At 47.6% G+C, this 17,186-nt stretch overlaps 2 protein-coding genes across 2 annotated transcripts in view; both read left to right on the top strand.

The window, feature by feature from the left end:
- LOC126539184 (uncharacterized) overlaps positions 1–17,186 on the top strand; it is a 53,634-nt gene that overhangs the window by 17,303 nt on the left and 19,145 nt on the right. The window lies entirely within an intron of this gene.
- On the top strand, positions 4,245–6,329 carry LOC140214159 (uncharacterized). Its single transcript, XM_072285519.1, has one exon. The coding sequence runs from the start codon at positions 5,745–5,747 to the stop codon at positions 6,327–6,329; it is 585 nt and encodes a 194-aa protein (XP_072141620.1). The 5' UTR covers positions 4,245–5,744.

Here is a 17,186-nt window from a genome sequence, read left to right as displayed (position 1 = left end):
TGTATGTGATGAGACGGGCGTGTAGCTCCAAGATGGTAAGAAAGAGAGAATGGGAAAGAGTATGCCATTACCGTTTTTCTCGCTCTCTATTTTTTTTGTCGAGATATAGTCTTCACGAGTGAAATTCGAGCCAGGAACCGTTTCGATGGGACATCAGAAAAATTTCGATCTCTCCGATCTCTTGCCTCCCACACGTTTATAGATATCGAAACTTTGGAATAAAACAGAAACAGCGCGACACAGGACGAGTGAGTAAAGAGCACAGGACAGCGCTCTGTCCTGTGTCGCGCTGTTTCTGTTTTATTCCAATGATGAACAAGCCAGCCCCTTTGAACACACTGCTAACATAGAAACTTGTTCGCAGAAGGACGAGACTGCTATGGAGGTACAGTAGGAGCTATTTTCACGACTTGGGTAAAAGTTTTCGCATATCGTGCCTCACACCTCTGCTGCTGTGGAAGTTAGCACATTGATCTGATTGCCTTTTGTTTCATTGTTAGCTGGGATAAGCTCGACTCCTATGTTTGCGTCAGCCAACAACGTTTTGACACTTTGATCGTTGGCCTGCTTGTATGAATTATAAGGCAGGGCTAGGCAGATATAAGTGCCAATATGAGTTAGATGATGGCCGGAGGGGGATGAGATCACTGCAATGCCATTGCTGCGCAAAGTTTAACGATGACGAGAAGCGAGCTGTACCGTACAGTTGAAACGAGTCACGTAGGGCTGCAAACACAATGGTACGAAGAAAGCGATGGTGAAGGCTGCACGAAGAAGACAATGACGTTTTTGATTAGGTGAAGAGAACGCTGTACGACGGAGACGACGGCGAACGGGGCAAGAGAAAGACAGTGGAAATCCTGCTACGATTACGGGAATGCTGTCCGAGAAAAGCAACGGCGAAAGCTGCTCGAAACAATGGCAGTCGAAAAAGGAGATAACGACGAAGGCAACACAAAGACAAAATGACAGTCTTGTTATCAAAATAAAATTAAATTCTGGGGTATTGCGTGCCAAAACTGCGATATGATTTGAAGAGTTCCGCAGTGGCGGAAGGATTTCGACCACCTGGGGTTCTTTACCGTACACAGACGTGCACCCAATACACGGTACACGAATGTTTTTTTCATGCTCAGCAGTGCAAAGCCATAGCACCTTAGCCTAGCCACTGAGCACCCAGGGCGAGCAGAAGTCCTGTTACGATTACATGGAACGTTCTACGACGAAAGCGCGCGCCGGGAAATGGTGCACAAAGAAGAGAATGGCTGTTCTGTTTTCACTACCGGAATGCTGTGCGACGAAAGCGACGATGACTCGGAAGACAATGACAGTCATGATTATATTTTGGGAACGCTGTGCGACGAAAGCGACCACGAACTCGTCGGCTGCTTGTAGGCAGTTGCAGTCGTTAAGATTACGGGGACGCTCTATGACGAAAACGACGGCGAAGGCTGCGCCGATACATTTACAGTCACGTTATCCACTACCTGAACGCTTTACGACGATAGCAAAGGCGGAGGCTGCATGAAGGCAGTTATTGTCGTTATGATTACGGAAACGCTGTACTGCGAACGCATCGGCGAAGGCTGCACGAAATCATTATGATTGCGTGAATAAAAAAATGAATTGTTGGTGTGACGTGCCAAAGGTACGATATGATTATGAGGCACGCGGTAGTGGATTAATTTTGACCATCTGGGGATCTTTAACGTGCCCCCAACGCGCGGTACACGGGCGTTTCTGCATTTCGTCCCCATCGAAATGCCGCCATGGCCGGGAACCAATCCTGCAACATTTGTGCTTAGCAGCGTAACGCGATTACAAGAATGCCTCTCAACAAAAAATGACGGTGGAGGATGCCCAAGGAGCATTACAGTCGCGTTATGATTACGGGAACACCGTACGATGAAAGCGACGCCGAAGGCTGTAGGAAGGCAGTTACAGTCATGTTATCATTACGGGAACGTTGCACGATGAAACACTCCGAAGACTGTAGAAAGGCAGTTATGTTTTGAATTGATACCATGGAATACCAACTAGTCTGTACCCAAACCTTGTTTCAGTATGTTTTGAAGACGGGAACGCTGTACAATGAAAGCGACGTCGAAGGCTATAGGAAGGCAGTTAGTCATGTTGTCATTACGGGAACGCTGCACGATGAAACCGACTCCGAAGGCTGTAGAAAGGCAGTCAGTCATGTTTCGAAGACGAGAACGCTGTACACTGAAAGCGAAGCCGCAGGCTGCAGGAAGGCGACGACAGTCAAGTTATGATTACTGGAACGCTGTACGACGAAGGCGACGATGAAGGCTAGCTATCATTTGCTTACTTTTCGATATTGTCGTGCAGGACGCGCCCTTGTGGCTCCTGGAGAACTATGGTGGACAACATTTTATTTATTGCCTGCGCATATAACTCTAATTTCCGCATTGTTCATTTTATGGCGCTGAGCTGTAGCTTACGTCATAGAGTCTGTCTACTAGTGCGCACCACGTGTATTTCTCCATTTTCTCCCACCTCAGTATATATTAACGGAGCGTTCGAAGCCCGTAGCTAGGGTAACCTCTCAGTTAAGTTTACTCGCTCTGTGACGTAACGTACTTGTTGATGTATATGGTGTCACGATGTGAAGAACAGTACGAAAAGACAAGGACGAGAAAGAGGGCGACGAAAACAGAGCGCCGATATGGGCTTGTTGGTTGTCCATCTTGAAACGAACGAGCTGTTGCTTGGACAGGAAATTTGTGCACAAAACTGTATATTCACGGGCCTATTAGCTGCATCACGTGGGAATGCCGTGGGCTCTTGCGGCGCCTGGGCAGTAATTATCATTATTATCATCATTATCCCAGAATCTCCTCCTCAATTTCTTGTTTTTATAGCGTCAGCCGTGCAGGCTCCAAGTCTTCCGATTCCGAGCCCTCTTCGCTGAGCCGGGTAGCTGGCGTCAATAGGTGGTGTCTAATGCGTGGCGGACCCGTCATCCATAACCGCGTTTACATGAATGCGACAGAATGCGTCAGTAGCACATCACCTTTCCTAGCGCATCACGAGTAATGCGATGCGCCAGCGTTTACATGTAGCGCATTACCCTTGGTGCGATGGTGGCGCGCGCGGTGTCGCACATCGAAGGCAAAGCAGCGCATCAGACGCTTCCGGCGCCGCACCGCAGCTCGGCGAGCGTAGCAGATCAGCAGCACATTCAATTTCCCTGAATTTCTAATGCGATGCGATCGCGTTTACATGCATTGCGAAAGTCGACTTACTCGTCTCAGTCCGCCTCGGTCTGACACATTAATGTGACGCGATTTCCTAGCGCATTAGGCCCGTTTACATGGATGCGATGCGCTAGAAAGTTGATGTGATGCGATGCGCCAGTTGTCGCATTCATGTAAACGCGGCTTATGGCGTGTTTGTTTTAACGGGTTGGAATAGTGACGGCACGTGGTGTTATCTGTGGCGGCTATCTGCTGTACTAACCCGTTAAGACTAACGCGCCAAGGGTGACAACGCCACCTTTGACAAATATTGGTCCACCTATCGAAACATCGGCCAGTCTGTCTGAAGTGCTTATCCCTGTTTGTCCAACTGTTATCCCACAGTGTGTTTCCATCTGTCGACCCCCATATACCTTATTATAGTTTTTGAAGATAAAAGCCTTGTTAGCTGACTTCACACGGGTTTGACATGTATGAGTATATTGTAAACACTTTCATAAAAATACTGACACATAGTTAGCCTCAGAAATGAGGGCCTGAACGAGACAAGAAGCGAGAATTAGTTGAAAAGTTGGTAGAATTACCGGCACGGGCGTAATTAGCGGCAGTATAGTCGAAAATAACCACATTGCACTATACTCCTGTAAAGGGTGCACCGCCGCAGATATGGACATATTGAGGCAAAGCCGCCACATGTCACACATTACGGAAATTGAGTGAGTTCGCTTGAACAAAGCAGGGCTCGCGCGAGGTAATGAAGTCTGGAAGAGGGCTTCGCCGGTTGCCACACTTAAGAAGCCTGAATTAGTCAGAGTACGTAAAATTAGCGGTACGGTCTTAAAGCGCCAATATAGTCGAAAATTAGCCACTTTGCACCATGGACAGCAGTATCTCTAGAATCGCCTCACCTGGCTTCTTGATCAAAAGAGAAAGGAACGCTAAATAAAACAAGGTCGACGTAATTGCGAGTGAAATATGGTACAAATAAGATACGAAATGAGTGATTAATCAACATGAAAAAGAGAAAGAAAAAGACATAACACAGGGATGTAATCATTTAATCGTGGAATCATTTGAACGACCACGTCGGCTTACCTTGTCTTCTTAAGTGTGTATCTACACTTTGTTGAATCTTTTTGTTGTGTGGCACCTTTGCCAGTTCTTCTTACTTATTAATTTTGTGAACCACTTTTTCCACGTCTACTGCACTTCAGATACAGCTTATGCTAAAGAAAGAGAAGTAGACTAAACGAAGATTGATCTACTAGGCCGGAAAGAGAATGGGAGAAAGAATGCATTAAGATAGAATCGGCAAAAATATATCAAAAGGCAGTAAGTGGAGAGTCATAATTACTGTAAAAACATAACGAATTCTTACTGATGTTGATTACCATGACCTTGATTAAAAATTACGAATCTTTTAGTCCGTGCATTCATTCGCACAAAATTGAACAAAGAAGTCCAACGAAACACACAAACTCAGAGAGGAATGAAAATACTCGGCGAAAAACGAAACACGCAAGGAAGCATGAAACCGATCGCTCTACAATGAAGCGAAAAAAAAAAAAGAAAGTTTCCTCCTGAGCTTCTTCATTCACTCTAACAACGCCCCCTCGATGAAAGGAATTCCGCGGCTCGGGGCGCTACGAGGTGCCTCAGATTTAGCCTTCCCCTTAATCCCCCGCGATTCGCACTTATAACCCTTTGAACAGCGCCATATGGGTGCAGGGAGGCGACAAGCAGCGAGGGAGAACAAAGGGGGCAAAGTCAGGAAAACAAACGCGCTTTTCCAACAAGTGCGACGAGGACGGCGGCGCCAAAGTTTCCGCCCACGGTGCGTCGCCCCCCTCTCTTCCCCTTTCCACACTGTCCCTACACATCCACCACATTTCCACGTGAGCCAACCTTTTCATCCCCATCGCCGCCAGCGCAGCCGCATTCTTCCCGTCCTCACATCGTGATAAGGGGAAAAAGAGAAGAGTGTCGCTTCTCGTACCATTCTTTCGTTGCCGCCGTATATATACACGTCGTCGTCGTATAGTGTGTCGCTCAGGAAGGTCGTCGAGGAACGAAAGAAAAAAAACACGAATGGACGGGGGGAGGGGAGGGAAGAGAAAGGGAGGACCGGTCCCATCGTGCTCCCTCGATTGGCGGGCCGGAAGGTTCGAAAGGCGGGCTCTCCCGCTCTTGGGCGGAGCTTGGGGACAGAAACGGGCGTTTCCTTCCAGTTGCGGGGGAAAATCTTGCCGGCGCATCGGATGAAAAAGTAATACACGTCGCGGCGCGGTCACAAAAACCAGTGCCGCCGGCCGGGCGAGCCCCGTAACAGTCTCGAGACGTCGACGAACACACCGGCGGCAACTCCGTCGGCTCTGGCTTTAGGTGTGGTGCGGTGCACGGTGGAGGCGGTGGTCCTCGTTCGCCGTCCGCCGCTAAGCTGGAAGCTTCTGCCGCCTCAGCATTTCTCCGGGCGCTCGGAGGAGGAGGAGGAGGCGCGGCGAGCCGCGGTCGACGGCCGCGTCGGCCATGAGCACCACTAGCGGCGGGTCTTCGGGCTTGGGCCCCCAGCCGGCTACGGTGGCCGCTGCGGGCCTTCTGGGCCTTCGCGTCGGGGTCGCCGGCAGCGCGGCGGCGGCGGGTCTCCCCATTGCGGAGCGGTACCAGAGGACGCCCAAGTGCGCCCGTTGTCGCAACCACGGGGTCGTGTCGGCGCTGAAGGGGCACAAGCGCTACTGCCGCTGGCGGGACTGCGCCTGTGCGAAGTGCACCCTGATCGCCGAGAGACAGCGGGTGATGGCGGCACAGGTGGCCCTCCGGAGACAGCAAGCGCAGGAGGAGAACGAGGCCCGCGAGCTGAGCCTGCTGTACGGGTGCCACGACGGGCTGCTGGCCATGCACCGTGCCGGATACACGTTCTCGGCGGCTATGGCCCAGCTGCTGGCCAGGGACGCCGCGGCTGCAGCGGCGGCCGCCGCGGTCGCCGCCGGAGGTGGAGGGTCGCCCTCGCCGACGGCCACGACGACGTCGTCACCGCCGCACGGCGGTGGACGCCTGGCTGCAGCCGCGCCGCCTGCCGTTGCCGCTGCCACAGGTGTGTGTCTGCGCGTGTAAACAGTACGCGCTGCACGCTATATGCACCCTGTTGGAAATCCAGCCCGACGGCTGCGATATGTTATGCAGGCAACCGTTGTTGACAGTCTATAGAACAGCTTGCTAAACCGCTTTGTGATGGCCGGATGAGCGCTTAAATTTAGGTGGTGTTAAAGGGGCATGCAGCTCGTGACAATGTAGCGCGGTAGCTGTCATTGCGGCTGTTGCTACTGGTGTCTGAGTCATTGATTCTCTGCATGCTGTCCTGCTAATGGTTCTTTGAGCACTCATCACTGGCTTGCCCGCGGTTGAATTTGCCATTATACTTGAATCGAAAGAGGTATTCATTTTCGCGATTGGTATACATGAGACAATCGATCGCATGCTGTTCCCACGGTCAATCTTGCCTTCCACCTTGATTACGTTCCACTTTCCACTTAGTTGATAAGTCATATGCTTTACTTGATGTTCCAAGCTCGCATGTTTTCCGCCGCCACTGTCCGCGAGGCAGGTCTCCTCGTGGTGTTCTGACGACCATCTCGGCGTTCTCATGACTCGGCTAGTTTGCCTACGCGCTAGTTATAGGCGATGAGTTTCCCCGTCCAAAGTCCGCTAGGTAACTTTCATCACAATTCAATTCTATAGCGCTGCAATTATGGCGGGCTCCTTGCTTAAGAGGAATGGTTTTCGACTGTCCTTGAGCAATATACGTGAGGCTACACTTCACTGAGGCGCGCAACATGTGCCAGTATTCGCCAAAAGAGGTCAGTTTCATTTATTTTTATTTCGCGCCAGAACGCCAGCACCCATACGTCAATGTAACGTCACGAATTTCAAAGTATTGTTTCGCATTTGAGCCGTTGTGGCACAGTAAAAAGTTCTTGAAGCTTGCTCAGTTCAGTCCTTGGTGGTTTTACAGCATACAATGTAGTCTAGCTGAACTGATAACAAGGCCCGAGCAGACGACGTCAATATCTATGACGTCATGGAGGGCTGATGCGGCAGCTTCAAGGCAGTGTCGCTAGGTGCCTTTCGTTTTTGCGTCTTGCTTATACCTTATACAGCTTCTCCCGATAAGAACATATACACCGCTTCTCACGATATAAGAGTGACAATGTTTATTTAGTAGTGTAGAAACGTTAGTCATTAATACTGTGCAAGTTATTTTTATATTTGATTATCATCATCATCAGCTTATATTTGTGTCCCGCTGCTGGACCTAAGTAAACGTACGCCTTCACGAACTCTAGAGGCTGACTGGCGATACTGAACTCTTGTTTGCTTGCCCGGCTATTGATCATTATCTTTGCCTTCTGTATATTAATCCTCCAGCACCACTCTTACACTCTCTCTGCTAAGGTGCTTAGTCATTTGTTGAACCTCGTCCTCAGTGTTGCTGAAAAGGACAATGTCATCTGCAAATCGAAGGTTGCTGAGATATTCGTCATTGAGCCTCACTCCTATGCCTTCCCCAGTCTAATAACTTAAATATTTCTTCTAGACATGCAGTGAATAGCATTAGAAAGATTGTGTCTCCTTGCCTGACTCCTTTCTTAATAGGCATTTTCTACTTTTCTTGTGGAGAACCAATGTAGCTGTGGAATATTCGTAGATATTTTCCAACATATTGACGTATACCTCTTGTACTCCTTGATTACGCAATGCCTCCATGACTGCTGGTGTCTATTCTGAATCAAATGCCTTTTCATAACTGATGGAGCTCATATAGAGAGGTTGATTCTACTCTGCAGGTTTCTCAGTTACCTGACTGTTGACATGAATGTGATCCATCGTAGACTATCCCTATTCGTTGATTGAAGTGTTGCCCTGATTGTATTAGAAATCATCTCGGTGAATATGCATATTATACAATACTGAAAACGAGCTAGCAGGACTATAATTCTTCAATCCTTTAATGTCTGCTTTCTTATGGATTAGGATAACGTTGGTATTCTTCCAGCTCACTCGTACATTTGAGATCATGAGGCATTGGGCACAAAGGGCCGCAAGCTTTTCAATCATAATATATCCTCCATCTTTGAATAAATCGACTGTTGTTCTATTTTCTGCCGCTTTCACCCGGGTCATGTCTTGCAAGGCCCTTCTAACTTCATTGCTAGTTAAATAAGGAGCCTTTGCATCCTATTCATCAGGGCTTTTAATGAAGGTAGCGTGGCTGCTCTGGGTACTGCACAGGTCAGTATAGAATTATATTGCTGCTTTCACTCTATCATCGAAATTGCTGATGACATTACCATGCTACATGTTTCCTTGTCATATGCCAAGTTTTCTTCTCACTGATTGCATGCTGAGGACATTTTTTACTGTTTCCTTAATTTTTCAGTCTTTCCTACGTTATAATTTCGAATATCCCTTACTTGTTCTTGACGATCAGTTTTGACAGTTCAGCGAATTCTATCTGATCTCTTTAATTAGACACATTCCTGCTTTGTCGTTTCTTTAATAGGCCCTTCGTTTCTTGGGAGAGTCTACCTATACTGGTTACCCTGGTGCTCTACCTCCCGTTTCAATCGCTGCTTCTGAAATCAGCCTAGTTACGGTTTCATTCAGTACCTATATGTTATCTTCATCTTCTTGTTCTAAAGGTGCATATTTGTTTGCGAGCACCAGCCTGAATTCGTCTACATTTAGCCTTACTGCTGCTAAGTGGGCCGGTTTCTTCTTGACTAATCTTACTCCTTCTTAGAATTGAGAGAAATCCTAGACCTCACTTAACCTATGATCACTGCCCTTTACCTTACCTGACACTTCTACATCCTACACTATGCTGGGATCAGCAGAGAGTATGAAATCTATTTAATTTCTTGTGTTTCCGTTAGGGCTTTTCGAGGTCAACTTTACTGCACTTCCTGAGGAAGCTTGAATTCATTATTCAGAGTCTATTCCATTTCGCGTATTCTACCAACATACGAGTATTTCCTCTAGTGTTCCCAGAATCAATGCCGTAGTTGCCAATTGCTTGTTCCCTAGTCTACGTTTCCCAAACTTTTGCATTGACGTCGTCCATGACTACAACATACTGAGCTTGCACCTTTCTCATTGCTAATTGAACATCTTCATGAAACTGTTTTATTTCTTTATCATCCTGACTGGAGGTCGGAGCCTAGGCTTGTACTACCTTTAATCTATATATCCTATTTACCTTTATTACGACGACTGATACCCTCTCATTAATGCTGTATAATTCATCAATATTGCCCGCTATTCCTCATGGATTAGAATTCCTACCCTGCATTCTCTTTTACCTGGCAGACCTCTGTATCAGAGGTCGCTAGTCTCCACTGTAAAGGCTCAGCAGTTCCTCTTACCTCGCTAGAGCCGATAATATCCCAGGTAGTGCCTGATACTTCCTCAAGGAGCCCTGCTAGTCTCCACTGTAAAGGCTCAGCAGTTCCTCTTACCTCGCTAGAGTCGATAATATCCCAGGTAGTGCCTGATACTTCCTCAAGGAGCCCTGCTATGAGCTAGTCTTACTCGAGAGGGTTCGCGCGTTAAAGGTTGCCAGGGTAAGTTTCCAGTATATAGCGGCCTGTCCGGATCCTGAGATCCTCAGCACCTTTTGCCGCGTCGCACGTCTGACCGCGGCATTGTCCAGGGGCTCCGCAGCCGCTGGGGACTGAGGGCCATGGGTTAATTGCTAGACCGAATACTGCATCTATATTTAATGTCCCGGGACAAAAAGCCTGTAGAAGGCTTTTGTCCTCGCTCCTTCCTTAAGTTCTTTTTACTATTTAAACAGCGCAAAACAAGGTGTGCGCCCAGAGAAAGAAATGCTTTGAGGCGAAGAAATGCAAAATACCCCTGCCGACGAAACTCGCTTTGCAGGGAGTTTCCACTGTGAGCTTCGCAGTGAGTTTCACCGAGTGCCTCCCGTGCGCCTTCACTTGCGCGTTGCTTGAAAGACAAAATACGGTGCCAGCTGCGCCTGCTCCTTTCGAGAAGTTCTGACGATCAGTGTTCACCGTCACAATTGTTGCGTTATGTTGTACATTGTAAACGCGAAAACACCACTTTTCCGTTCAAGTACTCCGCTTAGATACTGGAGGCAGCATGTGCATGTAACTAGAGAACGTAGCCGTCTCCTTATCATTCTTGTCACAAGAACCGTTTTTATTGACCAAAATACATATATGAAAATCTAACATCGCGTGGTCCGTTGACTTGTTGACAGGGTACGTTGACTTGTTGATGCTGCGTCCTCTATTTTCGTGTCAACTTACATTAATTGCGAGGTATTTGATGGTTGCCTTTTTCCATCTGTGACGACACAACGCCCTAGACATACTTGGAAATTTTCACAAAACTTTACAGCAGTAAGTCGCCTAAACCACTTTTACGCAGTTCAGCATACTTCAGACTCTACGTCGGGGTCGGTTATTAATTGCAGCTGAGCTAATCCTGAACAGAAAGGAAAGCAACTTACACTATTTGGGTACTATGAGACTTAAAAGATTAATTATATCGTTTATCCATTGTTTTCAATAGAAACATGGAGTCATGTAGGTCAGCAGATATATGTATATTTTTGTTTTGCAAACTATACGCAAACGTTGATAAGTGCAAAACTTGGGTTGCTTTTTCATGGCAAAGGAAGCACAGTGGCTGAAGATGGGGTCGCAGGCACGCACGACGTCTTGTGTATCTTTGTATCTGTGTTCTTATATCCCCTTCCCCATGTGCGGGGTAGCAAACTGGACGTCCCTCTGGTGAACCGTCTTGTCTTTCGTTTCTTCTCTCTCTTTAGTTTCCTTCTCCCTCTCCTTTTGCGCCCCCGTCTTCCGCGCTCAGCTCGCTTTGCTGCTCAAAGGTACTCAATAGTACTATCTACACTCATGACACCAAATCACATGTAAACTGGGAAATAATATACATAAGTGCCAAAGGCCAGCAATTATCGGTGGAACGAGCCGTCACGTGTCACTCATTACCGCAAGGCGAAACTAAGTGCCCCGCGAACGAGTGCGATTCATCCTTGGCAAGGTCGCTACAAACTCGCACAAGGCGAGCGCGGCCTAAGCATGCGGATTAGAGTGTCAAGACCGGACACAAGCTATAGATGACCGGACGATCACTAAATTTTAAGCGCTTTATTCGCCCAAACAAGACAGGCAAGCCTGCAGCATCGGAATGCTTCCAGCGGTGAAACGAAGCTCGCACCAACGTCAGAGAAGGCTGGAATCCGATGCCTGGTATAGATAAACAGACACTTAACGAATGCACTCTTGCACTCATTGTGCACTCATTGCGAAACGAATGCGCTCGTTGTGAAAAGCCTGCAAGAGTTTTCTTTGCTGACGTGTCGTTCCTTCCGCGTATGTATGTTAACCTCACGAAACCAATTCTTACGCACTTGCAAAGCATGGCTAAGCTGCGTTACATCTTCCTTCTTCACTCTCTTGTGTTCGGTCACGCTCTTGTGTTCACGCTCTTGTGTTCGGTCATTGACCCAAAGTCTAATGGGGCCTACCTATACAGGGTTTTCATAAAAACAACGATATAGAATACATAACGCCGTTTTACGCACTTTACATGCGGTCTGGGGTTATAGCGTGCAGCTTCTGCGTTCGCACCACCTCTCGGGGATCGTTGTGCTCGAATGCCTTCATAGACGCGCGTGCCAGCGACCGCATTTAATTAAGTTATGCCGCATTTGCAGGACTGCAGGCTATTGTGGGCTGCAAGGCTGCAGATGGTTTCACGCACCGATTTACGCCCACGGGCACCCGCTGCTACCGAATCCTACGAGCGATTGTGCGTTGATCTCAGGAATTTCGTTCGTTCGCGCGAAGGGCTTGATTTGCGATGGCGGAGCGTTTGACACCAAGGTGAGGCAGTTCATGAATGCATACTCTATTCGACGAACGATGCAGTGCCGCTGTGCACTACCCCGGTAAATTAGTGATGGCCAAGCTATTATATAGCGCACTTCTAAAGCGGCACCTTAAAGCAATTGGGTTACATTTCAATTTGCAATAACAGACCACGACTTTGTTTACTGTACTAACGTACCTTTGACAAGCACTATGGCATCAGCATGAACGAGTGCTCAAATTAAGAGACGCACAGAGTGTCTGACTCTTGGGGCAAAAAATGACCAATGCTTGTACTTGCATTTCAATCCTTATGCGTAAAGCAAATGTTGGAGGGCTCGGCTTTGACTGATACTTTGTCACTTGAGCCGGGCACCCTTAGCCATTTGTAATTTCGAAGTGCTGCAAACGCCTCTAACACCCCTAAAGTCGCGTTCAGAGATTGCCATGGCTATGTGGTTTCGAACCTAGGGTTAAAAAATTTATGGTCGGGAAGAGTTTTGATGAGATTCCCAAGACACCACGGAAGCTATGCATATCTTGTCTCCGCAATATATTTCACATGGATGAATTTCGAACACAGAACGATTTACTGGAACACACGCATAGCTATTCTTGAGTACATCGATGGCTCATCGAGTCCTAGACAAGAAAAACGGCACTAGTGGAACGTCAACTGTGCAGTGTTGAGCTACAAAATAAGTCTGCCTATTCAACTCAACCGTGTATAAAGGTGACAATCGCAATGCTGCGTGCTGTGGTCGAATAACCTTCGCTGCATACTTCTATAATTGTGCGGTTGTTTTGTGCCACGCTCCCATAAAAGTGTACCTATAAGGATAAGTACGTGTCCGCTATGAATCGCTTTGCTGAATCAGTCGATCAATCGCACAGAGTTTCTACAGAGGCGTGCGTTTAGGTAAATTGTATGGAGACTCTGCATACTTTAGGCATCCTGCTGGTTTCCATACTGACCTGGCCAACATGGACGTTGACCAATGTCGTTGACCAACAATGGCAAGTTGACCAACATGGACGTTTCGTCAGCCTATCACAATGATGCTTGCGCTATATAGGCTAGATCAGTGCGGAGCGTTCAATAGCTGCTCGTCGTGCAGTACAGGTGGATAACGTATTTATTTGAATCACACGATACCCCTCACTGCTCTCGGCTGTTGTAGTCGTAGGTAGAAGGGGTAAAAAGGCAGTTGGCGCATTTTTCAGAGGAAGTGAACTAACAGATTCCGACACGCATGTCACTTTGCACTGAATCGAAGGGTTCGGCAGCGAAAAAGCAACACTTGTTGCACTTTTGACAAACAAAATGTCCAACAAGTGTTCTGAATGCTACTCGCGTCCAGAAGCTGGACATGAGAAATACTTTCCAAAAGGCGTGTCCATGTTTTGATATTGTAGAGCCGGCCTTGGCATTCTCGGTCTCTTAGTTCCATGTATTTGGTTCTCGGATCTCGAGCTCTTTAGTTTTGATGTTCGTGCCGTCTAACTTCCACCTCTTGGTCTTGTATGCATCTCATCTTCTATTCATTGCAGTTCTGACGCGAGTGACATAGCAGGTATTCGTACTCGAATACTTACACCTGTTGAGGAAGGTCGAAGCTTTGCTTGATGCAAATGCCATCTCTGCACCCTACTCAGCAGGAGAATTATTTCCCTGGCGTATGTACAGAAAAAAAACTACGCGTTCATAAGGGTTTTTAGAGCTCTTCTGCATTCTAATTCAGTTATGTGTTAATTAAATTCTTCTGCACTCTTGAATATACTATTTATAGTGATCTTATCGCATTTCGGCCTATTTTCATCACAGACTTTTGCTTTGTCTATAGACAGGCTACCGCGGTCCTTTATAAAGCATTGTAGCCTTGTTTTCCACACGTCGTCAGGCTGAGAGCGTCGGTTAGGCACTTATACTCGGCAGTTTTCTCATTTTCACGACACGCGGCATGTACATATACGTGAGTTGGGCAGATTTCCCGTAAGTACGGAAACTGTATATCGTGGCAGCCCCAATATATAGGAGCGTATAAACCCCACACGCGTTCCTATATCCTGTTCCACTTCTGGGTTGCCGTCGTCGCTTTCGCTTCGGTTGGGACTTCTGCGACATTCTCAATCGGATTTGCATGCCGGCCATAGGCGTTAATTCGTCTCTTCTAAAGAGCGGCAGTCATTGGCTGGGAAGATTACCAACGTTAACGTTGTCACGTGTTCTCCCGCCCCTGCTATGTGCTCACCGTCTCCAACCACAATCGCTTGCAGTCACAAGCACATATTTTGTTCGGCCGCGCGCTCGCTCGGACTCACGTTCACCCATACTCACGGGGAGTGCGTTTTCCGTTTGACACACCGCACTCGCCGGCATTCACTCACACTCAAACTCACTCATAAACTCACTCATAAATGGTTGTGCCGACTTTATTCTCGTTGGCGCGCATCGCCGGCATTCATTCACGCTTAAACTCGCTCATAAATGATTGTGCCGACCCTATTCTCGTTGGAGCGGATCGCGTTCCGCAGGTGTGATTCGATCGCCATCGAAACCGAGTCTGTGCAGAGCCACGCGCAACCGCAGCATAGTGGACTGCGAGCAACACCATGACGCAGCGCGTACGGATGCGATGCGACGCTGTTGTGTCTTCGTGTTTTTCATGTATCGTGCACGCATGCAGCAGCGGGGAATGGTGTAGAGACAACGGCCCATGAAACCGTTGTGCGAACAGGCATTGCAGTAAATGTATTGAGATGTGATCACAAACATTTTAAATTAGCGAGTTCGGTGAATAAAGACAATATACAGTACGGAATAGCGAGCCTATATATCGAAAAAGTGTCAACGCCAGCTGGCGACTGCCGGCAGCCGGTTGACTGCCTCTAACACTTCAAGACAATATGTGATTGGCTAAGACTGTAAAAGTGCACTATACGACATATATAAATGTTAATTCGTGCTCTCTACGCTATTCGTGACCTGAATAAAGTAATAATTTTGAATGATTCCTACTATTGCAAGCAACTTAAATTTATAATGGTGCGCTAAAAGTAGTACCTTTCTCGCTTTGCTCATATCAATGGCATGAGACGCATTCTCTTATGATGATACCTGTGCTCATCAAATGTTATAGCACTTGCACTCACCAAATTAGCCAGTCATTTCGCACCTCTCTTTCCTTTCCTGTGTCATAGTCCCGCAGGAAAGGTGAACGCTTTCCGTTGCAACTGAATATATAGGAAAATGAGTCTTGCGTAAACCCCCGTGTTTCGAGAAGCTTTGACAGAAAACGCCGAGCGCTTGTTGTAGCGATATAATCAGTGGAGCCGTGGCGACTTGGACAACAGGATCGCCATCCGCAGTGCGCGCTCCGTTGTCCCGCCGGTTCTGGCCGCGAGAACGCGGTAGTCTCGAGCTCGTAAGTGGCTTCCCGGGAGGGACCGCCCGGGGCGAGGCATCGATCGGCGCCGGCTGGAACACGTGTCGGGTACGCTTGCATCGCAGTTACGACTCGGAACCGGCTCCGGCTGGTCGCCGCACCTGACCACGTGACCCGTGGTGCTTCGTTACAGAGAGGCTCTCTTATAACGTTGCCAACGGGTAAAGAGAGACAGGGAGAGAGAGAGAGAGAGCGAGGAATAAGGGTTTCTTTGTTTAACGTCTTATCTCACTAAATTCGTGCCGTACAACGAAGGAGCCGATTTGTTGCAGGTTTTTGAACGCCTGATGCAGGTTATTTGTTCTGTTGATACCTGAAATTCAACACCCAGCCTCTTTTTGGAAGAAGAGATAACAGGTCGGATCCAGTTCTCGGTGAGCTCAAGTCACCTTATTGAGTCGTCTGGCAGGTTGATCTTGTTGATGTTCATCCGGTTTGCTTTCCCTTGCTGTAAATTCAATCATCTTGGTCCACACCTGCATGTATATAAACACGGCTGTAATGTTACTGGAAGCGATTGGCGTTGGATGCCCCTTGTCATGCATTTGTATGCGAGTTCGCCAATTATGCTTTGTACGTCAAGTCATTTATACTGCTAATTCATTATTGTTCAACGAGATTATTCTATAGTGCTTTGTTATATGCCTCTTATTTATTCACATTTAAATATTTAATTATGATATTCATACTAAGACCTGTAGTTCTTCCTTGTTAACGATTTGTTAAACTGCTGTAATTTGTGCTTTATTGCGTTTAGTTTGTAAAGGGGGTCCCATTGCAGTCTTTGACTTCGGGACCTTCTTCTGTATAATAACATTCTGTAATCTTTCCAACCATCACAACAAAACCGATTCTGATTCTGAACAAAAGTTAGGATCAAGCTTGCTGCTGACAGAAAATATGTAATGAGCCATGCTGTAAGGAAACTCTTGTGTACCAACTTCCCTAAACTGAATGCCTAATGCATTAGTTTGTTTATTGATATTGGAAAGCTTCCCAATTCTTGTCGCCACCAAAAGACTGGTATCAGCCAATCAGTAGCGAGAGCCGGCTGCTTGTTACAGAGAAGCGAGTGGAACACGCTCATTGTGAGCTATTAATCCTTTTGTGACAGTTCAATTCAGTCGGCGTCGCATGGAGTGCGATCAGAGGCGGACAATCCATGGGGGAGCCATTGTAGCCGCTCGTAGCATTCGCTGCACTGTAGGGCAATGAAAGGGGCAGAGCGCAGTCCAGTGCTCCAGGACGACCCTGACATGGGATACCAGGCTCTCCATGAAAGATTACATGCGCAGACGATAGGAGAGCAGGGAGTAGTGAGTTTGCTCCGGAGTCACGAGGTCCCGACAGCCGCGAGGTAATACTAACAGGGAAGCCTTGAGGGACGTTTGCGAGATTGATTAACGTTTGGTCTGGGCAAGTCCTACGACCACCGTGTACACACCGGGATTCCGGGACTTGGCCATCATCTTGTCAAGTTGTCAACATGTCGCCAAGTTGCGTTCGACCAGAGTAGCTTGTACTATAGTTGTCGAGCTGCGCGAACATTCCCTCGTGGCAATGAAGCAGCAGTAGCTGTTGCAAGATTACATCGCTGCTGT

Source organism: Dermacentor andersoni, chromosome 11 (assembly GCF_023375885.2).
Source record: "Dermacentor andersoni chromosome 11, qqDerAnde1_hic_scaffold, whole genome shotgun sequence".
Classification (NCBI taxonomy): Eukaryota; Metazoa; Arthropoda; class Arachnida; order Ixodida; family Ixodidae; genus Dermacentor; species Dermacentor andersoni.
Note: the sequence above shows the minus strand (reverse complement) of the source record. Positions and strands in the feature narration are given on the sequence as shown.

Excerpts from the sequence above, each read along its gene's own strand:
- LOC140214159 (XM_072285519.1), top strand. The coding sequence starts at position 5,745 with ATGAGCACCACTAGCGGCGGGTCTTCGGGCTTGGGCCCCCAGCCGGCT.